The sequence below is a fragment of the Peromyscus maniculatus genome, chromosome 5, assembly GCF_049852395.1.
Source record: "Peromyscus maniculatus bairdii isolate BWxNUB_F1_BW_parent chromosome 5, HU_Pman_BW_mat_3.1, whole genome shotgun sequence".
In the NCBI taxonomy this organism is placed as follows: domain Eukaryota; kingdom Metazoa; phylum Chordata; class Mammalia; order Rodentia; family Cricetidae; genus Peromyscus; species Peromyscus maniculatus.
The window spans coordinates 52,649,730-52,677,692 of NC_134856.1; the positions used below are offsets into that span (position 1 = coordinate 52,649,730).

Here is a 27,963-nt window from a genome sequence, read left to right on the forward strand (position 1 = left end):
TGCCTGCCAGGGAGAATTTTTCCAACTTTTTTGTCCATCCTCAAATAAAGAAGGATCCTCTGGTAGAGGCTGTCATCATTTATGAAGAGTCAGATAGAAGCATAGAGGCCATCATTTAGGATGTCCTTTGTTTCATAGATGGGGAAACTGAGGCTCAGGAGTAAAAGTGATGTGAACATCACAGGCCAAAGTAGTGGTGGAACTGGGGTGTTGGTCTGGGTTTAGAAGATGCATACATACTCTGTAGCTGTTTCCATATCAAAAACACCTTTAACATTTCATATCAGAAACAGGAAAGCTGTATGCTGGCTCCATTTGCAAACAGTTCAGCACCCTGGCTGTGTGGCCCCACATGTAGAACACCACAGCAGAAAAGCACGTAGTGGAGGGTCTGCATCTCGTAGCACACAGGAAACAGACAGCAAGCAAGGGACCAGACCCCTGATTTAAAAAAAAAAAAAAACAACTCCAAAGACACTCCGCACTGACCCCCTTCCTCCAGGTCCCCCACGGCCTTCCAAACCAGCACCTGCAGCTAGAGACCAAGCCTTAAAAGCTTGAGCCTGTGGGCAACATTTCATATTCAAACCATAACACAAACCCTGGCTAGGGACCACTGCACCCCAGTCTGTAACAAGCAGGCAACAATGTGTGTGTGTGGGCGGGGATTAGTTAAAATATCTCTATGATTCAGTGACAGAGTCTTCTGGAGGCCGTCATGGTTTGGTTTAGGATTTTTTTTGCTTTGTTTTTTGTTTTGTTGTTTTTTGATTTTTGGGCCTTAAAACTCTGGAACTTAAAACTCTGGAAACTGCCGGGCGGTGGTGGCACACGCCTTTAATCCCAGCACTCAGGAGGCAGAGCCAGGCGGATCTTTGTGAGTTCAAGGCCAGCCTGGTCTCCAAAGCGAGTTCCAGGAAAGGCGCAAAGCTACACAGAGAAACCCTATCTCGAAAAACCAAAAAAAAAAAACCAACTTTGGAAACTGTGGGAAATTACCTTGAAGGAACTTGATTGCATAAAGCAGCCTTACTGAGATATAGTCCACCCACTGAAAGAGACATTTGTCAACAAACCCAACAGCCCGAGTTCAAGTCCCTGAGCCTGCAGGATGGAAGACAAGGGCCGATTCTCACAAGCTGTTCTCTGACCTCTACACACACTCACTGTGTCATGCCCCACCACCACCACACACACACAGAGATGCACAAAATAAATGTAAAAATAATATTTAAAGACTACAAGTCAACGACTTCTAGTATATTCTTGGAGCCATGCAACCAATGCCACCATGAATGCTAACACATTTTTGTCTCCCTGAATAGGTCCTCTGTACCGTATTCCTCCCTGGCCTCCCAGACCCTTGCTCTGGGCAATCACTCACCCACTGTCTAGCTACTGGCAGGGTCTTGGTGCTCCTCAAAAATGGAACCATACAATGTGTCATCTCCTCCAGGCCCTGTGGCAGAAACATGAACGTTTGAGAAGTCACGGGGTCTGGAGAAAAGATACCTTCCTCTATTTTTTCCTCGGCTTTATATGATTTTTTTGTATGTTCTGAAATGTTAAAAGGCTTTTACAGCAAGTGCCCTTTCAGCCTTCATTCAAATTTGACTGTCACTCTCTGGGTCCTGTCTCTCTGGCACATAGTGACATATCTCTCCCTGACATATCACCACTTTCACAGTGGATCCTCATGGGAGGTCCATCTCCGTTGAGAAGGCAAACACTCAGCCCTGCAAAACCAAATGTCAGTGTGGGGGATTGGAAAAGCCAAAGAACATGAGTAAATTAACATTGGCACTCTGAAAGGCACTGTCAGGTCCAAAGGACAAAGGCCCAAAATAGCTACCCAGGAAAGCCCTGCGTCTGAGATGCGAGGCCTGGGGAGGCCACAGGCTGGAAGGACCGCCAGGTGACTTTGCTCAGCCGGCAGATCAGAGGCTCTGGGAATCATGGAATAAAGAGACAGCATTTCCCCTCCCCTTGCTACAGCTCACATTTCAGTGCAGCTTTGGGGACTCGTGGGTTTATTCTAGGCATCAGTGTTGACCTTGCTTTTGGAGGGAAATGAAAACCGCTTGAGGGGAGGAGATACTTTCCTGCCGTCCCCATGTGGCTCAAACAGTTAACAGCTGTGATGACGCACAGAGTCACCATTCTCTCCAAGGGGTTGGTTATGCAATACCACGTGGGTGGCTAAAGACAAGGTGTGAGGGTGCTTGGAAGGGTGGGGCATGGCACCGAGCAGGGAGCTGTACTCTGTGTTGCTCTGAGCCTTGCAACACAGCCTAGAAGTTCACATGAGAGCCTGAGGAGTGGTACTGGCTGCCATTGGCCAGCCCACAGCCTGTGCCCAGAAGCAGGTGACTCACTGCACTGTGTGTGTGTATGCATATGTACACATACATGTATCTGTGTGTGTGCATATATAATGTACATGGTGAAGAGATGTTGGATTTTAGTTCTATTTTATTGTCTAGATCTGTTTTTAATTGGGTGATAATAATAACAATGATAACAATAGTGTGTTAGTTATTTTTTTGGTCACTGTGACAAAATATTGACAAAAACAACTGAAGGAAGGAAATCTCAGTTGGGGGACACAGTCTGTCACAGCAGGGAAGTCAGGGTGACAAGAATGCAGAAGACTGTCACATTGTGTCCACCATCAGGAAGCAGAAAGAGGTGAATGCTGGTGTTCAGCTTGATTTACACATGGCTGAGACAGGGTCTGCAGTCCAGCGTGGCCTTGAACTTGCTGTAGAATCAAGGATGACTTTGAACTTTTGACCTTCCTGCCTCCACCTCCCAAGTGCTGGGGCATAGACCACCATGTCCTGTGCTGGGGGTAGAACCCAGGACTTGGTGTCCACTTATAGAGTGAGGAGAAAGGGCTTGATGCTCAGCTCAGAGGTCTGCAGCATTCCCCATGTCTACCCATGACCACTGGGAGCAGGAAAGAAAGCAGAAACAAGGCAGGTCTCTGGGCCATCAAAGAACTCTGTCTGCTCAGGAAGCACACAGCTGCTGTGCGTGTGTCATTTTATGGTGTAAACACTTGTAGGTTAGAAGGGCTGGAGAAGCGTTCCAGCATATGATTGTTGGTATTGTTTTCTTTATTAATATCTTTACACTTATTCATTTATTTATTTGTGTGCACAGGAGTGTGTGTGTGTGTGTGTGTGTGTGTGTGTGTGTGTGTGTATGTGTGTGTGCCACAGTACTCACGCAGAGGTCCAAGGACAACTTTTAAGGTCCAGTTCTCTCCTTCCACATGAGCATTCCAGAGACTGAACTCAAGACATCAGCCTTGGTAGCGAGCGCCTTTGCCCTCTAAGCCACCCTATCAGCCCTTGATTTCTTTTAACTAATAAGCATGGCATTGTCATATTGGACCTAATATTTATGTAGTGTAGGTCAGGCCAGGGTAACAAAATACCGAAGAGAATGGATGGTTTATACCAAGGAAATGATTTTTATGTGCTCTTAAGGCTGGGAGTTCAAGATCAAGGTTGCAGCCCATTTTTTCCTGCTGAGGGCGCTATTCCTTCAGGCTCACAGCTGCTCCTCACTGTGCCCAGGTGACATATGCATCAGTGGGGCACAGAAGACAGGTGACAAACAGAGCTCGCTGGTACCTTTTCCTATCAGGACACTAATCCTGTCAGCTCAGAGGCTCACACTGTGACCTCACTTAGCTTTAACTGCTTCTCTAGAAGCCCATCTCCAAATACATTCTGGGGCTAAGGTTTCAGTAGCTGAATGGGTAGGAGTGGGTGCCAGGACCCCTTGTCTTCCCTCAGTGCCACATACTGGCTTATCACCATTGGGAGATAGTTTATGAATCTTGTGACCTCTGAACTTCCTGAACCTCAAAAGTCCCTTGAGCTCCCTGAGTCTTATATGCCCCCTCCTCCTTCAAAAAGGAAAGTTCCAGGGCTGGAGAGATGGCTCAGAGGTTAAGAGCACTGCTTGCTCTTCCAAAGGTCCTAAGTTCAATTCCCAGCAACCACATGGTGGCTCACAACCATCTGTAATTAGATCTGGTGCTTCTTCTGGCCTGCAGGCATATGTGCAGACAGAACACTGTATACATAATAAGTAAATAAATCTTTTAAAAAAAAAAAAAAAAAGGAAAGTTTCAATCAGTGGAAATATCCCCAGCAAAAGGCAGAGCTGGCTTTGTAAAGATGGGTGCCTGGGATGTTAGTGTGTCATATGTCTGCACCATGCATACATCAACACACTGTAGAAAGCTTTCCTAACCACCACCAAGTCAGAGAGTCATCTGGCCACATCTGCCATGGTGTGATGTCTGCACAGTACCCTATTGTCTAAGTAACCAGACATCTTTGATAACAGCCACTTAACTTCGCTATAACTTTGATCGGTAGGGATGGTGAAGACACTGTTGACACTAGATGTTTCTGCTTAACAAGTGGGAGTAGTGTTTTAGTCTCAGGGCTTTTCTCAGACACAATATAAATCTATGTAGTCTAGTCTCTGAGAAGTGCTACAAAGAAGGAGAGACCCCACCCAGCCTTAACCCAGCACTCCTCATGTTTAGAAATCCCTCTTTGTGTTTCATTAGGCTAAACTATTAGAGGAGGAGTTTCTGTATCAAAGAATGTGCAGCTTGGAGGATTTTCATTTACTTCCTGCTAGAACGTTGGTCTATCAGCTAGTAAACTTGAGAAGCCTCCTTCTGATATCTCCTGAGATGTTAGCTACAATATGATGAAAAGTTCAAGACAAAAAAATATATTATACAATGATACCCTCTTTTCTGATTACATGTATTGTTTTTAATGATGTGTATGTGTGTGTCTGTGGGTGGGTATGTGCATGTGAGTGGCAGTACCTGTGGAGGCCAGAAGAGGGTGTCGGAGCTCTGGGAGCTGGAGTTACACACTGTTATAAGCCCTCCAACATGAGTATTGGAAACTCAACTGAGTCCTCTCTGAAAACAGTATGCACTCTTAACTTCTGGGCTGTCTCTCCAGTCCGTGATCGCCTCTTTAGAATACCAAAAAGGTCCAAAGACCACCTGGGTTCATTCTGGGTTTCTTGTCAGTCCGGGGAAGTTGATTGACTCAGCAAGAATATATTCTTCTATTCTAGACTCCACACAGAAAGACATAAAAAAAATTAGCCAAATTCTCTTACACAGATGCTCCCAGAGGCTCACGGGAGATCTAAATGCCCTGAGATGTGTAACAGATGCAGCACAGATATCAGTGTTAAACATGACTCCTCATGTAAGTCAAGGTTAGGGCTCTAACAGGTGGCCTTTGTGGACTCTTTATCTAGCTGACAAGTATTTGTTGATTTGACATTAGGACCGGACCCTAACAGGTCCTGAGGATGGCTGAGAACATGGCAGAGGCAGTGAGTGTCCTTGCATGGCGTTTGCATTTTAGAGGACATAGCAATGAAAATGTGAATGAATGGATAGCCACAGGAGGGGCACTGTGAGCAGAGCTTCCAGCGACTTCAGTCTCCTGGATGGGATAACTCAATGGGATGGTTCACAGGAGACTGAGTTCCAGTGGTATTCATGGGACTGGTTGGGAGGTGACATTTGAACTGGGACCTGAAGAGTGATAACAAGCCAGCCTAGGAAAGGAGTGGGACAGGGAATCCCCAGTGGATATGACGGATAATATGAACAGCAGAAGAGAATGGCAGGCTTTGAGTGGGAAACAGGGTGAGTCAATGGTGGGAAGTAAGCAAGAATCTACCATGGAGCCACAAAGTTTCCCACCGCTCTTTGGGCCGATCCTAGGGCCCTCCCACGTGTGACTTCTTACCAATTCACTCACCCATTCACAGATTCACCTGTCACTGGTCAAGGTCTCATAAGGACCCAGCCTGTCTGAAGAGCAGGAAGCCCAGTCTCTCTCAGGAGCCCAGTATCTTCTGGACAAGCCACAGTATCAAACTGTGGTGTTTGGTTTTAAATGTCAGCTTGCTACAACCTAAAATCACCGGGAAGGGGGTGTCAGTTGGGGGACTGTCTACATCAGGTTGGTCAGGGGGCCTATCTGTGGGAAGTGTCTTGAATAGCAATTGAGATGGGAAGTTATGCCCTGAATTGGGGTGGCACCATTCCCTAGGCTGGGCCTTGAACTGTATGATTAAAGAAAACTAGCTGAGCAGCGCAAGCTGGTGCCATGGGTACATTGGCTTCCCTCTGCTCTTGACTGTAGATGTCATGTGACCGGCTGTCTCGGGCTCCGGCCACTGTGAGCTCCTTGCAGTGATGCACTGGAGCCTATCGCTGCAAGCCCAATTAGCCCCTCTTACCCCAAGCCGCTTTAGGTCTGGATGTTTTATCACAGTGGCAGAAATGAAACTAGAACACAGGCAGTTAGGACCCTTGGCAAAGGTAAGTGTGCGTGATCAAGACTGATCTCCCCGCCTTGCTCCCTGCAAAGGCCCTGCCTCCACAGTGGAAGGCCGTGGGATATGCTGGATGAGTTGGGATGAGAACACAGCTGCTGTGCATCACAGGGGGAAACCTCAGAGCCTTCACAGAGCAGGTCTAGGCTCACAACTTGAACCATGACCCCCAGCTGTGTGCTCCTCCTGAGCCCTCACTGAAGCTCAGTCATGAGCTTCCAGAGCCCTGCCACATCCCTGCCTCAGTACCTCAACCAGTCTCCACCCCAATTCAGGAGCTCGGCATATGCCGGTGACTACCTAGACCCCATCATGAGAGAATGCCACCTCAGTCACGCATCCTGCTGGTCCCAATCGCCTTCTCTGGGCAGCCTGCCAGACTGTGTCCACTGACCTTCAGGAAACAGGGCAGATTCTGCCATCTATATTCCAAGACACCCAGCAGAATGTGGGCTCGTTAGTGCCTTCTGGAAGGTGCTAAGCCTCTGTTCAGCTTGGTGTCTGATGGGTTCTGAGAGTCAGGCGCTGGCACAAAGCCATGTATGTCCATTAACCAACCTCTTAAGACCTCAGAATAAACACAGACCAACAACCATGCTGGCTTCTGACCCATCATCTCATCTCCCAGGGGGACTTACTGCTTTGAGAGCCTCCCTGAGGAACAGACCCAGCCAGACAACTCTAATCCATTGGCATCAGTGAACTAGGGATGAACATGACCTACAAGTAGAGCAGATTGGACCTGTATGGAGGACTCACCAGGGCCACGCACTTTGGACAGAGGACTGCGTCCCTCTGAAACATTGGAAAACAGACCGTTCAATTATTTTAGGGGATGTGAGTGCGTGCATGTGTGCATGTGTGTGTGTGTGTGTGTGTGTGTGTGTGTGTGTGTGTGAGCACGCATACGTGTGTGTGCATGCACATGCATATGCAGACACCCACAGAGGCCAGAAGACTCCACTGTTGTCAAAAGTTAGTAGCCAACTAAACTCCAAAGTCCTGCCTTCCCATTTTACCTGGCTCCTCTGCCCCAAGTTACAAATTCAAAGGCAGAAGTCACCAATAGCCCTCACCCAAAAAAGACAGCCAGGACAAAGGGACAACTCCCAGCAAGAACCAAAAGTCGGCAGGGCATTAGTGGTGTACACCTTTAAATTCAGCACTAGGGAGCTGGGCATGGTGGTGCATGTCTTTAATCCCAGCACTTGGAGGCAGAGGCAGGGGGATCTCTGTGAGTTCGAGGCCAGCCTGATCTACAAATCAAGTTCCAGGACAGCCAGTTCTGTTACACAGAGAAACCCTGTCTTGAAAAAACAAAAACAAACAAACAAAAAATCAGCGCTAGGGAGGCAGATGCAGGCAGATCTCTGAGAGTTCTAGTTCCAGAACAGCCAGGAACACACAACAAAACCCTGTCTCCAAAAACAAAACAAAAAAACAAAAGTCACTCAGAATGGAGGAAGAAAAACATTAATGAAGATTTCAGAGGGAAAAAAAAAAAAACAATGAGACAAGTTTGGGGGTTTGTTTTTTAAGTTATTTTTAACCCGGCCTCGGGCTCTTCTCACTGTGAGCACTGATGGATTGTGGACTGTCACTTTCACTATCATGTTCCCAGCCGTGTTCTGAGACAACACACGGCACACTTCACACCCAACAAGCTGTACACGGATGAAGTGTTTATCTTCCCAAACCACACAGGGCCTTCATCTGCCTTCCAAAGCCTCCCAGACCCTCTGCTATCCGCTGCCTCCTCGGAAGCTCCTCCCACACCCTCCTCCCTCCTCAAAAGCTCCTCCCTCATCCCCTCCCTCCTCAGAAGCTCCTCCCTCATCCCCTCCCTCCTCAGAAGCTCCTCCCTCATCCCCTCCCTCCTCAGAAGCTCCTTCCTCATCCCCTCCCTCCTCGGAAGCTCCTCCCTCATCCCCTCCCTCCTCAGAAGCTCCTCCCTCATCCCCTCCCTCCTCAGAAGCTCCTCCCTCATCCCCTCCCTCCTCAGAAGCTCCTTCCTCATCCCCTCCCTCCTCGGAAGCTCCTCCCTCACCCCCTCCTTCCTCAGAAGCTCCTCCCCCACCCCCTCCCTTGGTCGGTTGCCCGTCATGCGGTTGCTTGTCTTGTGTTTCCTTATGATTCTCAAACATTCCCGAGGTCACTCTGAATGTCCTCCCAGGTGCTAGATGCCTGTGATGGCTGAGACGGAGGCTGTGTTGGTGTTGGTCTGTACTCTCTAGGCTGTGTCCCTCCGAGATTCCTTGATGACTCTGCTGACCAAGAAGAGGCCAAGACTCACAAGGTCTAGGGTTTTCTAGATAATTCCAGACACAGCAAGGGGTTTGCTCCCGCCCTGCAGATAGAATATTCAAATGCAGAGAAGTCCCATGGGACTCATTTGTATCTGTGTTCTTAGGCCCAAGATGTGTCCATCAGTGTGAGCTACAACACACACAAATGCAGAGGAAAAGAGGGGGGATTAAGAGAGAAAGAGAGGGGGAAGGAGGGGTCTGCTGGCATGTTGGCCCAAGCCCACAATCCCAGCAGGAGGATGGAGGATGACCACTAATTGGAGACTAGCTTTGACTATGTAGTTAGTTCCAGGCAATCCTGGACTAGAGAGGATGGGACTCAGTCTCAAAAAAAAAAAAAAAAAAAAAAAAAAAAAAAAAATCCAAGATAGATAATTGGTAGGTAAGTAGGTAGATAGATAGATAGATAGATAGATAGATAGATAGATAGATAGATAGATAGATAGATGATAGATAGATAGATAGACAGAGAGACAGACAGACAGACAGACAGACAGACAGACAGATAGATAGATAGATAGATAGATAGATAGATAGATAGATTGACAGATAAAGATGATAGATAGATGACTGCTAGAACACACATAGAGCAACCACAGAAACCCTGTGCACATCACAACTGGGGAGCCAGTGGCATAGAACACCCAGCCCATGTGACCTGCTCTAGACAAACAAAAGTGGATGTGAGCCTGGGAGACAGAGAAAGCCAGGTTGGAACCACAGTTCTGCCGTCTAAATGCTGCAGGACTTGGACAAGCGCTGGTCCTCTCTGAACCTTTGCTTCCTCTTCTGCAGCATGATGGAATGGTCCATTGTGAGGCATCTTCTGGGGGAGATGGGGTTTAGGGACATGTGCTCCCATTTACAGGTTCTGCAGGAAGCAGATACAGAAAACGTTGTCACCTGTAGCTTATGGTTAGTGCAATTGTTCTCATGACCCTTGGCGTGAGTATAATCAAATAGCCGATGGTGTAATAATTAATATTCTGTTGCCTCATTGTAGTGTGTATTAGTTACTTTTCTCACTGCTGTAACAAAATATCTGACAAATGCAACTTAGGGAAGGGAGGGTCCATCTGGGCTCATGGTTTGTTGCTGCAGGAGCGCGAGGCAGTCAAGAAGCAGAGAGAGATGAACGCCAGTGCTCAGCTCACCTTCTCTTTCTTATTAAACCCAGGAGCCCAGCCCGTTAGACGGCACCATCCATAAAGCTTAGGGCTGGTCTTCCCTCCTCAGTGCCCCCACTCTGGAAACACCCTCATAGATACACCCAGAAGTGTGTTTCCACAGTGATCCCAAATCCTGTCAGATTAAGTCAAGAGGGGCCGTCAGATATGGGTCAGCGCTCAGGGCTCTCTTGGCAGTTACGAAGCCGGGTGCCCTAACTCCGTGTCTTTCCTCTGATTTTCCTGTCTTGTACTCGTCTTTGTAACTGTCCGCTCACCCGCCCTCTGCTCTCCACACAGCCTGCACCAGGAGCTGGCCCCTGATCCCGGCTGTGCCTTCCAATGCCGACACCCACACAAGGCCAGGGCTTGGCAAGAACTCAAAGCATGTCCGCAAGGCTACATTACGTACTGAAATGAGCTCTGTTCCTAATTTGATTCTTTTTTTCCCCTGTAACAAGCAAAGTTCACATTACAGATAAATTGCCCGGAAATTTCAATTTAATAAGGCATATGCGTTTTTCGGGTCCAGAAGCACAGAAAACATTTTGCAGGCTGGTATTTTCATACTGAAAGGTTTATTAAAAGGACAGCTTTGAAAATGTCAGAAATTTACATAGTGTGTCTGGCCAGTTGGCTCAAAAGGGCTGATTTAACAAAAGTACTCAGAAGTCATGACGTGGAAGAGCCTGTTGGCAGGCGGCCTTGAGCTGAGGTCCCCTGTGGGTCATGGAGGATGTACCTGCCACTCCCAGTTGTCAGTTTGGATCCTGTGGGTGGGCAGTGTGAGCTGGCGAAAGTACAGGACTTGACAGCTTTTAGCAATGGAGTAGCCCTTGGCCTCCGTGTCCACTGGACGTGTTCTGACCAAAAGTAGCAAGCAGAACAGCAAAGGCACTTGGGGTGCAGGCACACCCCCTCAAGGTGTCATGGAAGAGGCATCAAATAAAATAGGTAAACACAGGAAAACAAACTCAAAGGATCCCAAGAAACACAGGTAACTAAGTATGGACAGCTGCTCTCTCGCGCTCTCTCTCTCTCTCTCTCTCTCTCTCTCTCTCTCTCTCTCTCTCTCTCTCTCTCGCTCTCTCGCTCTCTCGCTCTCTCTCTCTCTCTCTCTCTCTCTCTCTCTCTCTCTCTGTGTGTGTGTGTGTGTGTGTGTGTGTGTGTGTGTGTGTGCCCATAAATGCATGCACACATATATGTAGATAACAAAGGTTGACACCAGGTGTCTTCTTTTATTACCCTTTACCTTATTTCTCTAAGACAGGGTCTCCCCCTGAGCCTGCGGCTTGTCAATCCTGCTAGACCGGCTGGATAGAGAACCCCAGGGGTTTTCCTTTCTCCATTTCCCACCTGCCATGCTGGGCTTAGAGACACACACCACCACACCCAGCTTTTAATGTGGCAGGGGGATCTGAACCACCTCCAGCCCCTACCTGGCTACTTATTTTAATATTTATTGTTACTACATTTAGGTGTGTGTGTGTGTGTGTGTGTGTGCGCGCGCGCGCGCGCGCGCGCGCTCGCTTGCTTGTAGATGCCTATAGAGGCCAGAGGCATTAGAGCCTCTGCAGATGGAGTTACAGGCTGGCAGTGGTGAGCCGCCTGCTGTGGGCACTGGGAAACAAACCTGGGTCCTCTGAAAGAACAATAGGTGCTCTTAACTGCTAAACCACCTCCCTAGCCTCTATCTGGTTACTTTTATTTTTCAGACAAGGTCTCATTATGCAGCCCTGGCTGGCCTGGAACTCTCTATGTAAACCAGGCTAGCCTCAAAGTCACAGGGATCGACCCACTCTCTGCCTCTCAAGTGCTAGGATTTAAAGGAGTATGCCACCACACCCATCTTGAACCGAGTTACTTTTCGAGAGAGAAAAACACAACAGCATAACCTTTCAAAGCCACAGAAGCCCTTGCCTTCCTTAGACCCAGGGCAGCCCAGGCTACTAACTCCGGAATCTCTATGGCAGTGTGGCTTCTGAGATCATGATTCCACGCACTGATCTCAACGTAAGGTCTCTGAACACAAAACAGCAAGGCAACCTTGAATTCACTGCAGAATCATAGCTTCAAAAGACAAAAAGTAAATGACAGAGAGAAACCAACAGCGCTGCTGGCCTGAGAAGCTGGATTGCTTAATTCGGTTTTTATTTATGTTATAAACAGAGTTGTGTGATGTGGGAATAAAATATGGTCCATTTAAAATGCTCATTATTCTAAGTCTGTTGAACCACAAGTCATTCCTGGATCCGCCATGAACCTGCCACCTTTTAAATGAGAAGCCATTGTCACCCCTCTCTGTATTTTCCCTCTGCACAAGTATTCCCACTGACAGAGAAAAACACATGCAGCCGAGGTGCTGAAGGGGTGCTTGGTGGTGCATACCTCCAATCCCAGCACTTGGGAAGCCAAGACCGGAAAATGTGAGTTCGAGGCCAGTGTGGTCTACGCAGTAAAACCCTCCTCCAAACGCCGAGGGCTAGGATGAAGTTCAGTGGTAGAGGGCTTGCCCAGCACACACAACTCTGCATGTTCCACCTGACTGTTCACCATTCGCCAGGTACTCGGCTTGGTTCTAGGGATAGTGTCTAGCCTTTAGCTTGAGGGACAGACAGACTGCTGAGGAAAGGCCAGCCCCTGAAATCCAGTGTGCCCGCATTGAATTCAGTCTCCACTGTGTTTAGCGGGGCTACTTTTCGTGAGCCACTAAACTTTGATTTGGAGTTGCTGTAACTTCAAAACAAGGTGATGCAGTTCCATGTGGGTTGTTGTCAATTACAGAGGCAGAAGTGTGTCACTCAGCAAGTGTAGCCCAGAGCTGGGCACAGATGTGGATTCCTCTCTTGGTCTAGTCAACTTTAACCTCCTCCTCACACCAGAGAGCTTAGACAATGGCTTGGGTGACCAATCCGCACAGCCTACATTAGATAGCAGTCAGCAAGGCCCTATGTGGAATGATAAGTACCACCAAGATATCACAGAGGGTGCCTGAAAGTGGGTCTTGAAAAACCGTAGACACTTGGCAGGCACAGGCGTGAACTATTTTGGATGAAAGCCTGGTGTGTTAAGGCAGTGTGTTCTCAGGAGTGAGTCTCTCGTTGTAAGGAATTCTGAAATGATCATTGAGGCAACAGGGATGTGTGGAAACTGCATTGGCCTGGGGCAGTCTCTCCATCCATCCCAGCATGGCCACCACTGTGGAAGCATCGTTCCCAGAGCTCTGCAGTGTGGGATAGTCACAGAACATCACATGCAAAGGCGCACGGTGACTTCGGGTCCTAGTGAACTGTTGGTGTATCCACAGCCTAAAAGCCACCGTCCTCTCAGGTGCCCTGTGCAGAGCCTGAGACTCATGGGGGATTCTTCACATGCATTCACAAGCACAGACCCTGCCATCAGCCATCCCCAACATGCAGATGAGGAAACAGCAGAGACCTTTGCCCTGCTGGCCTTGACATACTCACATGTCCCCTGGACTACAGCTTGGTTCCTCATCTGTGGAGGGAGCAGTACTAGCACTGTGCCCGCAGGCTTGGTGAGCAGACTGGCAGTCACTGTATCAGTAAGGTTGCGCCATGCTATGTAAGGTCTCGGTGTGATGCAGGAGGCTGCCGTTGTAAATACAGCTATCGTTAAGTGGGTGCCACGCCCTGATGCTGTCCCAGGAGAGACAAGACCAGAGATCAACCTCGGGTGCAGTTCTTCCGATGCTGCCCATCTTCTTTTTTAAGACATTGTGTCCCACTGTCCAGGGTCTCACAGATTAGGCGAGGCCGGCTGGCTTTTGAGGCCCAGGGCTCCTCCTGTCTCTATCTCCCCAGAGAGAGACTAAGAACACATGTCACCACTCTGGCTTGGTTTTTTTTTTCCCAAGGCTTCTGGGGATCAAGGTTAAATCATGTTACCAAGTGAGCTATGCCCCTGCCCTCTGCTGCCCATCTGTAGCCCATGGGACAAAAGCTCCCCTGACTCTGCTGCAGTCCCAGGAGCAGGACCTGGGGTGCCAGCAAACATGCTCTGGTCCTCATTTAAATGGCAACCTAATGATACCTCTCACCCAAGGATCCCCGCTCTGCGTGCCCCCCACATTTGTGCGTCTTCGCCTTTTCTGACACCACCTCCCAACCCTGCCTTGGTTCAAATGTGGCAATGTCCGTGAGGTCATCGGGGTTACCCTTGCTCAGAGGCAATGACTACTCCGAGCATCCGTCTGTCCTGTCTATCCCTTCAATCCAGCGCATCCTCCATCTGTTCTGCCGGAAGTATGCACCAAGGTGTGCTAGAAAGAGCCTGAGCTGTGCCTGAGGAGACTGGCTGTGACTTTGGCCTCTGGGAAGGCCAGGCAGCTCCTAAGAGCCTCCTCTTCCGAAGTCATCACTAGCAGGGAAGGAGGCATGCCTGCCACCTGTGCAGCACAGAGCATGCTCAGAATGGCTTAACAAATGAGCACCTGGAACTGAGAGGTTTGAGGGTTGAGTTGAGCGTGCCCTGGCACTGAGCCAGGGAGCCAGGGCCCTGTGCTCAGTGTGTACTTCTTGACTCTAATTGGAATACAATCTGATGTTCGGTAATTTTTTCCCCCCTCAGGTACTCTGTTTACAAGGATCCAGCAGGCTGGCTGAATATCAACCCCATCAATGGAACTGTTGATACCACAGCCGTGTTGGACCGGGAGTCTCCATTTGTCCACAACAGTGTGTACACCGCCCTGTTCCTGGCCATCGATAGCGGTGAGTCACTTGGAGAGGTCTATCAGAGTGCCCGTGTCGCTTCCAGGTGTATTCGTTTTTGAATGACTTTTCTGACACATGTGTGGGGTGTTCATGGAGAGGAGGGACGTGAATGGGAACAGAGATGCTATTACTACATACACATAGATCTGGTCAATGGTATTCCCACTCCAAGGAATCACAGTCTTTGTAGAAAGGCAAATATGTCCATCCAGGGGTCAGAAAGGAGGCTCACTATGCTCTCTCAGGGATGGGTCCCAGGTTAGGAGGCCGCACCAATGCTGTCCATCTCAGGGCTGTGTTCTCACCTGCAAAGGAGGTTCTGGGATAGAATGGGAGAGGATATCACTGACCCCAGAAACTGAATTATTGCCCCTATGGATTGGTCCTATTATGCCGCAGTCCCATGGAAAGACATTGGATCCTCCCAGCCTGTCACTAGATAATAACAAAATGCTGCTGCTTCAAAAGCTAAGAAATCAGTATCCCATGCCAGACTCCATGTTAGATGCTGGGGACTCGGCAGTGAACGAACTAGGCCCTATCTCCTGAAACATGCATGCAAACAGAGTGTGTGGCACCTTGGGCACTCTTTGTTCTTTGGGGATCAGACTGTGGGGCAATGGCACACACAGGGAGAGTCCTTAGGAGACAGACGGTCATCTAGACAAGATGGTGATCAAGCTACTTTGTTCAGAGAGGCAGTGTGTACAGCTCAGCACAGGTAAGGAGCACAGGTTTCTGACTGTGTTGTTAGGAAATGGGTGAATGTGTGCATGCGTGTGTGTGTGTGTGTGTGTGTGTTGCGTGCATGTATGCTGCATGTGTGTGTGCTGCATATGTGTGTATGGTGCATGTATCTGTGTGCATGTGTATGTGTGTACATCTGTGTGGTGTGTGTATGGTACATACATGAGTGTGGTGTGTCCATTGTGTGCATGAGCATGCATACGTGTATAAGCGTGTGTGTGTGTGTGTGTGTGTGTGTGTGTGTGTGTAAAGCTCAATGGAATCTCAGATTGCTAAGCTTTCCCTATACTTGCCTACCTCAAGCTGGTCCCAGGGGCCAGGGATCAGGGTTGGGGCTAAGCTGAGATGTCTTTGTATCAAATGCACACAAAATATCTCTTCCTGTTTTTTGTACAGTGGTTTAGCGTTAAAGACTGGGTTTTGAGTCTTCCTATGTCAAGACTCTTTTGGGGCTCTTTATATTTGCCCATCGTACTCAGCAACAAGGTGTAAACTAGGAACTTTCAATCCATCTCTCCATCTGGGAACCCATGCATGAACCAAATGTGAGGACATACATGGTACAGATGAGCCATCCATGGCACACAAGGGACAGTTAAGTCAGCCCTTGAGTTCCACCCAGAAAGTCAGAGCCGGAAGGGAGAGAAACACGGGAGTCGGAAAAGGAGAGGCGGGGGTGCCCCCATTGCAAGTGGCTCTGAAGGGGTCAGTTTGATGGCTCTGGGAAAGTCATCGCTGCAAAGTATCCCAGATGATGGGCAGTGAGGTGGCTCAGTGGGTAACGGTGTTTGCCACCACACCTGACAACCTTGGTTCCAGCTCTAGGACCCATGCAGTAGAAGGAAAGTGCCAGCTTCTGCAAGCTGTACTCTGACCTCCACATGTGAGCCATGATATGCACATGCCTACATACACACACACACACACACACACACACACACACACACACACACATACACGAGTAAATAATAACAAATTAAATTTTAAAAAAACAAAGTATGTCAAGTGGTCAAAAGACCCTGAGTTCTTGAGGTGGCATAGCTGTGCTGAACCAGCTCCTGAACCCACCAAGACACCTAGAGCCAGAGCAGACGCTGAGAAAGAGGCCCTTGTGTTTGTGTTTTGGGATCTCAGGAGTTAGTCAAGTAAACTGACAGTCCTATTAAGGGTCATTCCTGTTCTAAGTCTAGAAGAGCCCCTGTCCATCCTGGGATCAAGGGATATCACAAGAGAGGTAAGATCAGAACTGAAGGATGAGTGAGCTAGTGCAGAGTTGGACATTCTAGTAGCCCTGGAGACAATGAGTCTATTGGGTCATGTGGCAGGATATAAGTGTGCAAAGACGAGAAAGGAGAACTGAGCAGCCACCAGACTGTTAGGTAGCGGGCCCCAGGTCCTGCACTGTAGACCAAGCAGCCATCACAGTATCTAGTTCAGAGCAGGGGCTCAGGGCTGTGCAGGGGGTCATGTGAGCAGCTATAGAATGCTAGACATAGACTTGATTCTATCACTCCCAGACCAAACTTCTGTAGGAAAACCATTCCCAGTGTTAAAATGTAAGGCTGGACAGCATAAGAGTTTGTTCCGGTTACAGTTCATCACAGCAGGAATGTCACAGCAGCAGGCATATGAAGCAGCTAGTCACATCACATCAACCATCAAGAGCAGAAAGAAACAAAAGCGTACATGACCACTCGCTTGCTATCCAGCTTTCTCCACTTTCACACAGCTCAGGACCCCCACCCTGCCTAGGGAATGGTGCCACCCACAGTGGACTGGGTCTCCACATAATTAACAGTCAAGATAATCAGTCCCTCACAGATATGCCCACAGACCAAGCTGATCTAGACAGTTCCTCAGTTAAGAGGCTCTTCTAGGTTGTATAAAGTTGACAGTTCAAACTAACCATCACAGTACAACATTTATTACACCTTAAAAGACTGTGAACATATGGGAAGTTGAAGCATTAATATAGACAAGGTAGGCAAAGGCTATGAACCTTGAGAGAAAGGTGGCATTGGGCTCCTGGAGACCAGGACTAACTCCTTTCAATAGACAAGGAGCTGATTTCAGAAGACCAGTCCCATCTGGCTTTGGGGCTAATTGTTGCATGATGTCTCATGAGATGCTGGCAGTAAAGGAAGGGACAGTCCCAAAGCCTGTTTCACATGCTACATAAACACGGAGTGGCAGTGATGGACAGCTCCGTGACACTGCACTTTCAGGCTCTGAACCGCGTGCAAACATCTGAACATCATGACATGTTGGGACGAAAAGGTCACAATGAAACCCATTATTCTGTACAATTAACACACACTAATTTTAATTTTGTTTTAGGTTTATTTTGTGTGTATGAGTGTTTTGCGTACACGCACATTTGTGCACCACGTGCATGCCTATGCCTCGTGCCGGCAGAGGTCAGAAGAAAGCATCAGACCCTCTGGAAGTGGCGTTATGGATGGTTGTGAGCCAGTGGGTGCTGGGAAGTGAACTCAGGTCCTTGACAGGAGGAGTAAGTGCTCTTAAGTGCTGAACCACCTCTCCTGACTCCACACACAAATTTTAAAAATGTTTTGACTTAAGTATTCGGAGGCTGGCTTAGTGGGTTAAAGTGTTTGCTGCTGAGTCTGGGGACCTGAGTTCAATCCCAGAGACTCACACGGTAGAAGGAGAAAACAACTTCTGTAGGTTGTCTTCTGTGGCACACACATACACACATACACTCATACACACACATATGCACACACACACACACACACACACACACACACACACACACACACGTAAATTTTAAAAATTTAATATCCAGAATCGCATTTTCCAGTATGGAAGTGTAGCTCAGAAGTACAGCTCACGTTGAGCACACAGGAGGCCCTGGGTTCAATCCCCACCACCACAACAAAAGATAAAAGATTCCTCTTAGGACATCAGTTTCTTTCCTTTGGCTTCTTCCATCCTTAACATTGCTGGAACTTTCTATGTGGCTGAGTAGCTGTCTGGTTTCTAAGGGCATCCTATAACCACCGCGTGTTCCTGCAGAGGGGGCATCATCTTGCCTGTTTTCTCAAGGTGCGGTACACCTGTGAGGCCTGTTCAACTCTGTGACTCAGTTTCCATGTAAACCAAGGAGGTTTAATCCTGCTTTAGAACATTGCTGTGAGGAAAGAGAAGGCGCCAAGGCCTGGCAACCCCAGAAGAAGCCAAATGCACTTCACTCCGCATTAATTGCACCTGCATAGGGCAGGGTTCAGGTGAAGAAAGAACAGGACCAAGACTGATCCTCCTGCATCCAAGAAAAGCCCCACCTGCCATGGACTCTTGACTCACTCTCTTAATTCTAACATCAGATGAGGAAATTCAAAATCTGTTCTCACAGATGTTTCCAGAAGATGGAAATGTCCCCAGAGGTGTGAGCAGAAAACAGGTTGGGATCATTACTACACAGGCTGTTGTGAGGGATGGTCATATGAACAGAGCCCCAGGGAGTTCACGCCTGGCAATGGCCTTGTCAGTCAGAGGGATTGTGTGTAAAGGCTGCTTTGACAGTTGCTGGAAACTTATCTCCGGGTATTAGGTTTATCTGGGGAAAACAAATTTATCCAGCACACTAACAGGTATCTCAGCTTTATCCAAAGTCAACACTTATGTTTATTAATTTTCTACAAATTCAGTTTATTTGATGGAATGAAAGAATAAGAAACTTGTCATTTAACGCCAGGAAAGCTAAATCTCCAAAGTTGATTTTCTGCAGACTGGGAGTCACTCTGGAATTTGTGCCAAAATACAACAATGATAAAATGCTGGGCTTTGGGAAGTGCCAGGTAGGATGTAGCCTTGCTGAAAAACTAGAAAATTCCAGCAACACACACGCAACTTTTGCTGTAAACACATCAGAGGTATAGACACAGCCAAGTCAAAGAAACTACAGCATCCGAGACCGAGGAGCTGGTCCTAAGACAGTGAAAGGCACGGACTTGTGGATCTGATTCTGGGTTAGAGTCAGCACCCCCCTCCCCTGAGCCCAGGAGAGGGTGTTGAATTGCCTGAAACTAGAGTCCCAGAAGGTTGTGAGCCACCCGATGTGGGTGCTGTGAACTGAACCCAGGTCCTCTGCAAGAGCAGCAAGTGTTCTTAACTATTGAGCCATCTCTCCAGGCACCATCTCAGTGGGCTTTCAGAACCACCTGTGGTCTCCTAGGAACTAAGAGACTGGAGGAGGCCAACTAACTTCTCATTTAAGACACCTGTCTGGTTCTGATGGGACCAGGAAGGGAGAGATGAGATGGCTGGAGAGACGGGCTATTCTCTGGTCCAGCAGAGCTGTGGTTCCTGGAGCCTTCAGGAGCTGAGCTGCCCTAGACTGTCAGGCAAACTCCACATGGGCCATGCATAGCACCAGAGGCATGCTAGAGTTGACCACGACTGGTTAGACTAGAGATAACCAGTTAGGAGCCCAGTCTCACCTAGCTTCATCCCCAACCCTGCAGGGGAAGCAGGGCTTCATTCTGTCTGGGGAAAGATCACAGCAGGAAATAGCCAATTCACTCCTATACATAATGTCCGACTCATAAAATAGTGAGTGGTTCTGCTGGGCAGCAGTGGCACACACTTTTAGTGCCAGCACTCAGGAAGCAGAGCCAGGCGGACTTCTGTGAGTTCGAGGCCAGCCTGGTTTACCAAGTGAGATCCAGGACAGGCACCAAAACTACACAGAGAAACCTTGTCTCAAAAAAAAAAATAAAATAATAAAATAAAATAGTGGTTCCTAACCTGTGGGTCATCCCCCTTTGGGAGTCGAACGACCCTTTCACAGGGATTGCTTAAGACCATCAGAAAACACAGCTATTATATGACAATTAATAACAGGAGCAAAACTGCAGTTATGAAGTAGCAATGAGAATAAATTTTATGGTTGGGGGTCACTACAACATGAGGAACTGTTTTAAAGGGTCACAGGGTCAGGAAGGTTGAGAACCACTGCCCTACAACATCACTGAGCCTGCAGAGAAGGAGGAATGTGTAACTGATAGTCAAGGGGAAAAAAAGTAGACTTGTGGGGATCTAGATATTTGAGTCAGCATGTTCAAGGACTGGACTAAAACAAGGAACCCTGTACCCGAGATTCCGGGTGTGTAAGAAACAATCAAAAGGCTGTTCCAGAACTGACATACATCCACCTCCTGACCTTCGGTCTTCCAGTAGATTTAACAGCAGAACGAGCATTTGTGATATGTGATACCAAGCTAAAGAAAATCCTTACCAAGCAGTGGTGGCACACACTTTTAATCCCAGCACTCGGGAGGCAGAACCAGAAGGATCTCTGTGAGTTCGAGGCCAAATTGGGCTACAGAGTGAGTTCCAGGAAAGGAGCAAAGTTACACAGAGAAACCCTGTCTCAAAAAAAAAAAAAAAAAAAAAAAAAAAAAAAAAAAAAAAGCTATAGAAAATCCCAATATGAAGCACAGACAGTAAAGAATGGGGACACGTGGGGCATCAGTGGGGTATAGTCAGTACTTTTCTACTCCTCATCACATACCTGACAAAAGCAACTTACTGGAGAATTAGTGTGAGAGGGTGTGGTCCATCACCGCGGGGAAGGCATAGGAGTGGGCAACCCCGTGAGAGGATGTGGTCCATCACCGCGGGGCAGGCATAGGAGTGGGCAACCCCGTGAGAGGGTGTGGTCCATCACCGCTGGGCAGGCATAGGAGTGGGCAACCCCGTGAGAGGGTGTGGTCCATCACCGCGGGGCAGGCATAGGTGTGGGCAACTCCGTGAGAGGGTGTGGTCCATCGCCGCGGGGCAGGCATGGTAGTGGGCAACTCCGTGAGAGGGTGTGGTCCATCACCGCGGGGCAGGCATAGGAGTGGGCAACCCCGTGAGAGGGTGTGGTCCATCGCCGCGGGGCAGGCATGGTAGTGGGCAACTCCGTGAGAGGGTGTGGTCCATCACCGCGGGGCAGGCATAGGAGTGGGCAACCCCGTGAGAGGATGTGGTCCATCACCGCGGGGCAGGTATAGGAGTGGGCAACCCCGTGAGAGGGTGTGGTCCATCGCCGCGGGGCAGGCATAGGAGTGGGCAACTCCGTGAGAGGGTGTGGTCCATCACCGCTGGGCAGGCATGGTAGTGGGCAACTCTGTTGCTGGGGAAGTGAACAGCAACTGCTCGCCGGTATCTCACCCTCTCAGAAGGCAAAGGGCTCAGGGTGGAAAGAAGCTAGAACCCTAAGACAACCCCCTGAAAGAGACTCACTTCCTCCCGATACACCCCACTTTGAAAGGTTCAACAACCTCCAAAATCACTGCCACAAGCTGGGAACCAGGTGTTCAGTTGCATAAGCCTTTCGGGGACACGTCACATCCAGACAGTAAAAGGGTGTGCATGCAACTGGAGTCACGGGACAGGTCTGGATGTTGGATGGGGCAATTGTTGAAGATACAATCAGGCACTTTCCCAAACGGACAGAAGACATCGAGACATTCAGAAAAGCACAGAGAGGATGAGCTTGAAGGAAACGTATTCCAGGACATCATAGTCAAACCGAAGAGGATTAAATAAATGGGAAAATGTTCAAAGCAGTCTGGGAATAAAACCGCAGCTCGTCAGCAAAGCCCAGGCTTAGCATTCACAACACTCTGCTTTCCCTTCCTGCATGCAAAAAATAAAAGCAGTGTTAGTTAAATTTCTCATTTCTGGGATGAAATACCTTACAGGAGCAACATAAGGAAGGAAGGTTTACTGGGCTCAAGGGATATAATCTGTCATGACAGTGAGGCATTCACACATATACACACACAAATAAATGGACAAATAAGTAATTTCAAAATTTAAGTGACCGAGGAGGAAATCAAATAATCTTAACTAGCCCAATATTTATGAGGGGGAAAAAATCTTTGTTGAAATCCTTCCAACTAAGCAAACCTCAGGTCCAGATGGCTGCTGTGTGTTTCCAAACATTTGAGAGAGAAGAGTACCAACCTCACAGACACTCTTCCAGAAAAGAGAGAGAAGAGACTCTCGCAACTGTTTTTATGAGGGCGTGTTTTCTCTAAAACATGGCAAAATCCTGCAAAAAAACTAAAATCACAAACCAATCTCACAAGCATTAAGTTTAAAATCCTTAAAATATTAATGGGCTCAAAAGAAATTATCAAATCATCGCAATAGTGGCATTTGAGATGGTTACTTATTAGGGCTGGAAAGGTAGCTCTGTGGTTCAGAGCTCTTGGTGCCCTTGCAGAGGACCCCAGTTCAGTTGCCAACACCCAAGCAAGGTGGCTCAAACACCTGTAATTCCAGCTCTAGGGGAATCCAATGCCCTCTTCTGGCTTCTGGAGGTATTACACTCAGGTGCACGGGGGAGGTGTGGGGGATGGAGAGACAAGGGGAGGGAGAAGGGGGAAAAAGGTTACAGATTGAGTCATGATTTAAATATATACATAAACAACATATACATCATATACATATACATGTAGCAAACTAGGAAATGACCTTAATCTGATTTGAGCTCACAGGAATTGCTGCGGCTTCAAGCCAACAACTTGCTCGACAGTGAAATACTAACAGCTTTTCCTTGAGATCAGTCATTGTCAGAGCAACAGGGGGGAAACAGATAACGGACTTGAGAATTTAAAAAAAGGAAAACTCTTTTACTCACAGAGACTGTTAGTGAACTTAACAAAGTTATCAGAGAAAAGATCAGTGCAGAAAAGTATTGGAAAGTAGAGGTATTCTTTTTTGAGACAGAATGTCACTATGCAGCTCTGGCTGCCCTAGAACTCACTGCCTGCCTCTGCCTCCAGAGTGCTGGCATTAAAGGCATATGCCACACCATGCCTGGTGGAAATGGAATTTTTAAAAGATTCGATGTTAACAGAAATCCAATCAGCAAGATATAAATGGAAAGAAAGTCATCCAGCTTCTCTACATTGAAGCTCCAAATAACCTAAGAGGTTTTTGTGATGCCAACTGTGGTGTGACTTTGTGGGGAAGCTGTAAAATTAACATCTGCCATCAGACTGGGTCAACACCATGGCCCAAAGAATGGTACATTCAAGCCCATCATGATGGGTTAGATGAGTTTACCGGGGGTAACTTACTGAGCAATGGACAGTTGCTGGTCTCTCTTCTCTCTGTCTCTGTCTCTGTTTCTCTCTGTCTCTCTCTTTCTCTAAAGTTGCCAACATCCCTTCCCCCACCCAATCTGAGAAGTTGGCACAAAACTGGTTGCAGAGCGCCACCTAGTGTTGAAGCTGCCAAGGTGCTCACAGGCTGAAATAACAAGGAAACCAGCCACTGGACAGTTAACGTTTATTCTCTTAGCAAGGGTTGTGCTGGTCTCTGAGAACACGGTGTAGCTGTGGAGACTGCTTTGCTTGCTGTCATCTGGCATCCAGAACAGCTAAGAAGCTGCTTGCTGGGAGATGCAGTCACTCTGGATTCGGAGGTCTAGCCTCATGTCTACACAAGTAAGGAGGTATACCATGTTTATGGACTGGATGATTTGGGGCTATTGAAATGTCAGTTGTTTTCAAACTAGCCTAAGAACTGAGACACAATGCTGAACGAAATCCCGGTTCCTGGAGGTTGGCAAAATATATATATTCTGACTCCAGAATGAGTATAACAACATAAGGAGCTGAAAGTCGCAAAGGCAATCCTGAGAATAAATTGGAAGGCTAGCATTATATGCCTCCAGACCTATTGGGAAATGGCAGGGATTGAAACTGTGATATCCGCACAAAGAAATAAACTGATTGATGAAATAGCATTCAGAAAAACAACAAAAATAAGCAGAGAGCATTGTATAACTTCAGCATCTCTTCAATCAGAGGCAATACAAGGGAAGAACAGCTTGTTCAGGCTCATGATGTCAGAGGGCACAGCCCAGCATGGTGGAGAAGGCATGGTGGGTGATGTGGCTTCCCCATAGTGGCAGAACCACATCACAACAGCTTCTTCACACAGCACAACTCAGGAGACCGGAAATGCAGGCCACAGCCAGAAGTCATATAACCTTCAATGGCCTTAGTGACCTATTTCAACCCACTAGTTTACACTATCTCCCAAGACACACACAGACCAGATGTTCAAACATGGGAGCCACAGGGAACATTCCAGACTGAAATCAGATCAGCCACACATGCCCAGGCCCTGATTATGAATGACATGGGCAATAAAGACAGCCAAGAGGTGAGAAAGCAGGGTCTCTTCAGGAAATAGTGCTGGGTTAAATAACACATCCCCTCACTTTCTTAAACCACAGACAAGAACCAACTCTAAACGGAATACTCTATCTTTGATAAAAATGTAAAAGTACATCCATGTCTTTAGTGTAAGAAAAGATTTTTTAAGAAAAAAAAGATGCAAAATATTAAGCACAAAAAGACATAGATCCGTGCCAGAGAAATGGCTCAGTGTGCAGAGGAGCTTGCCAGACCTGAGTTCCATGCCAAGAACCAAGCGGTAGAAGGAGAGAAGCTACTCCTGCAGTTCTCCTCTGACCTACAGGCCACTGCAGCATGCACACATATGTGCATGCACACACGTGCACACACGTGCACACACAAGCACACACACACCGCATTAAGGCAAAAAAAGAGAAAAGACAGATCATGTGCATAAAAATTAACTTTGTTTCATTATGTGACACCATTAAGCAAGCAGAAAGGTGATCTACACAAGGTGTTTATAATGCAAAGCAATCCTACAGTGTGTCAACAGCAACAGTAGAGACTGGCTGCCTGCCAGCAACGTGTGCCAGTCCAGTAAATGCTGGCCCAGACACTCCACTCAGTTGGCCAAGGTTACATAAGTTTAACGCTGTAAGTATACATTACAGTACAAGCGAATAGAGGATATACAGGGAACTGTGATGCAAACACACACACAGCATCGATACAAAGTAGCTGAAATGAGATAACAGAAAATAACTAGTGTTAGCCGGAAGATACAGCAGTCAGAGCTCCCATAGCTGGTGGAAGTGTGAATTGATACATCCACTTTGGACACAAACTTTCACTAAAGCTAAGCACTCAGCTATACTGTGCTTGGACATGACATAGGGGGATGGGTATTAAATGCCCAACAAAAATGTTTCTCCAAAGCACATGTGTCAGAATGTGAAGGCTGTGCCTAAGAATCCCAAGGCAAGGCAGCAAGGGTTCACTGGATAAAGCGTTAGCAGTGCAACTGTGAAGACCCGAGTTCAGATCCCTGGAAAGCACAAAAAAACCAAGCAGATCTGGTGGCCGCCTATAACCTCCATACTCAAGAGGTTCTGGACAGAGGAAGAAGCCAGCTAGCCAGTGAATTCCAGGTCTGGTGCAAGCCCCTGCCTCGATAAAATGGTGACAAACAGCGCAAGGACTTAGTCAGCTGGGGAGCTGTAACCACTCACACTTTCTCTAAGAACCGCCTTACCTAGTCTCTCATGACCTTATGGTCCAAGGAAGAACAGTCTTTGTCTTCTGATGGGCCTGCTCTGCAGAAAAGGATAGAGAAATTTCTGCAGAGAAAACAGAGAGCATGCTCTTTGCAGTCTAGCACACTCCACATAACTCTGCTTGTCCAGATCAGAATGACTAATAGCAGAACTAAGAGTGTTTTCTCTTAGGTGCCTCTTAGTGGCTAGAACTGTGGAGTCTGGATGGAATTATATAAAAACACTGGCCAGGGCTAGAAACCAGACCTTTGGGCCTGCACGCTTAGGGCTTATCATATAGATAATGTCTAAAGTCTTGCTTCTTTATAATGTGGATAATGCTGAGATTAGAGATGGTTTGAAGAAAAAAGGATGCTTTTTTCTTAACTGTTATCCATTTTAAGATTTCTTTTTAATTATGTGTCTATGTGGCGAAGGGAGGTATGTGCACACGAGTGCAGGTGCCTGTGGTAGCCAGCAGAGGGCATCAGATTCCCGGGAGCTACAGTTACAGGCAGTTGTGAGCTTCCTGGTATCAGTGTTGAGAACTGAACTCAGGTCCTCCAGAAGAGCGGTAAGCACTGTTAACTACTATGCCACCTCTCCAGCCCCTGTTACTCATTTTAATGAGCTGCAAATTATCTAAGCATATCATTTCCATGTAACTGAAATGCTTTTGTTTTGCTAAACCAGACCTTTCACGTTGGCAAGCATTTTGTCTTCAGTGATGAACATTGTCACTTGCCTTATATGATCCAGACTTTCTGAAAAGGTTAAGATGTTGCCTTCAGAGCACAGAGACACCAGGGAAAGACTTTGACAAGGGCAGAATTGCTGCCCTGTCTTAGGAAGGGATGAATAACAACAGCAAACGAAGATACTGAGCTGGCTAGGGAGCACTCAGGACTGAGTCAAATGCTGTCCTCTAGGGAGATGTGCCACAGACGAGCCAGAGCAGTCACAATGAGCAAAGGGTGAATCCTTGAGTGATGACCATACTGCCCAGGTCACCTCCAAGAAGGTCTGGTGTTAGCCCCAGTGTCTCCTGTGGCCTGAGAGCAGCCATGAGCAGTTTCTCAAAAGAGGTCTAGACTCCCGCTGGAGTGTCCATGACTGGTGGCTGCTCTCTGGGGTACCAGCTCCTGTTCAGGTTCTGCCAGGCTGGTCCCCCACTTCCTCACCAGGACTCACACCTGTCACCCTTCCTGTTTGGAAATTGCAAAGGCTTTAGCATCCCATAATGGTTACCTCATAGAAGATCTAAATGGTGACTCCAGATATTAGAGACAGGTATTTCTGGATATGTGTGAATGTGTGTTACATATGCACATGTGCTCATGTGGAGGCCAGAGGCTGATGTTGTGTGCCATCCTCAGTTGCTTCTCTACCTTAATTATTTTTTTAATTGCATATATTGGGAGAAGTACCCATGAGTACAAGTGCCCTCAAAGGCCAGAGGGTGTTGGGTCCTCTAGAGCTGGAGTTGCAAGTGGATGAGTCACCCTCCATGGGTGCTGGGAACCAAATGTGAGTCCTTGACAGAGGCAGCCTGCACTCTTCACCACTGAGCTCTCTCTCCAGCCCCTCCCTCACTGAAACTGGATCTCACCAAGTCAGCAAGACTATCCCAGGGACCATCCTGTCTTCTCCTTTCTCAGAGCTGAGAGTATTGGTGGGCACCACCATGCCTGGCTTCCCACATAGGTCCAGGGGATATGAACTCGGGTCCTCATGCTTGTGTGATAGACATTTCACCAACAGATCCGTCTCCCCGGCCCCAGGGGCAAGTGTTATTCTCCAATAGACACAAGTGTCCCTGCTTCACACCAATGCTATGCAGAGAACATGAAAAGAAAAACACCCCACTTAGGTCTTCCTAATGATATGAAACAGGAAGTCTTCATCACCTCTGGAGTCTTTCTGTGGTCACCAAAACGTGCTGTTTTCCATCTGTTTCCATCTGGGAGATTCATGATCATGCCTCATGACTCAGCAACTTGTACAAAGTACATTTGAGCCCATCCATGAAAATTGGGGTGTGGGTTACTGTGCTGGCTAGTTTTATGTCAACGTGACACAAGCTATCATCATCTGAGAGGAGGGGACCTCCACTGAGGAAATGCCTCCATAAGATCTAGCTGCAGGGCATTTTCTTAATTAGTGATTGATGGGGGAGGACC

At 47.7% G+C, this 27,963-nt stretch overlaps 1 protein-coding gene across 2 annotated transcripts in view; it reads left to right on the plus strand.

Annotated features, from left to right (window-relative positions):
• The window catches only part of Cdh13 (cadherin 13), a 1,016,171-nt gene that overhangs the window by 964,066 nt on the left and 24,142 nt on the right, over nucleotides 1-27,963 (plus strand). For both annotated transcript variants that reach the window (XM_006986350.4, XM_076572196.1), the window contains exon 11: nucleotides 14,468-14,610. In XM_006986350.4, the coding sequence (XP_006986412.1) occupies nucleotides 14,468-14,610 (143 nt within the window). The remainder of the gene's footprint in view (nucleotides 1-14,467; nucleotides 14,611-27,963) is intronic.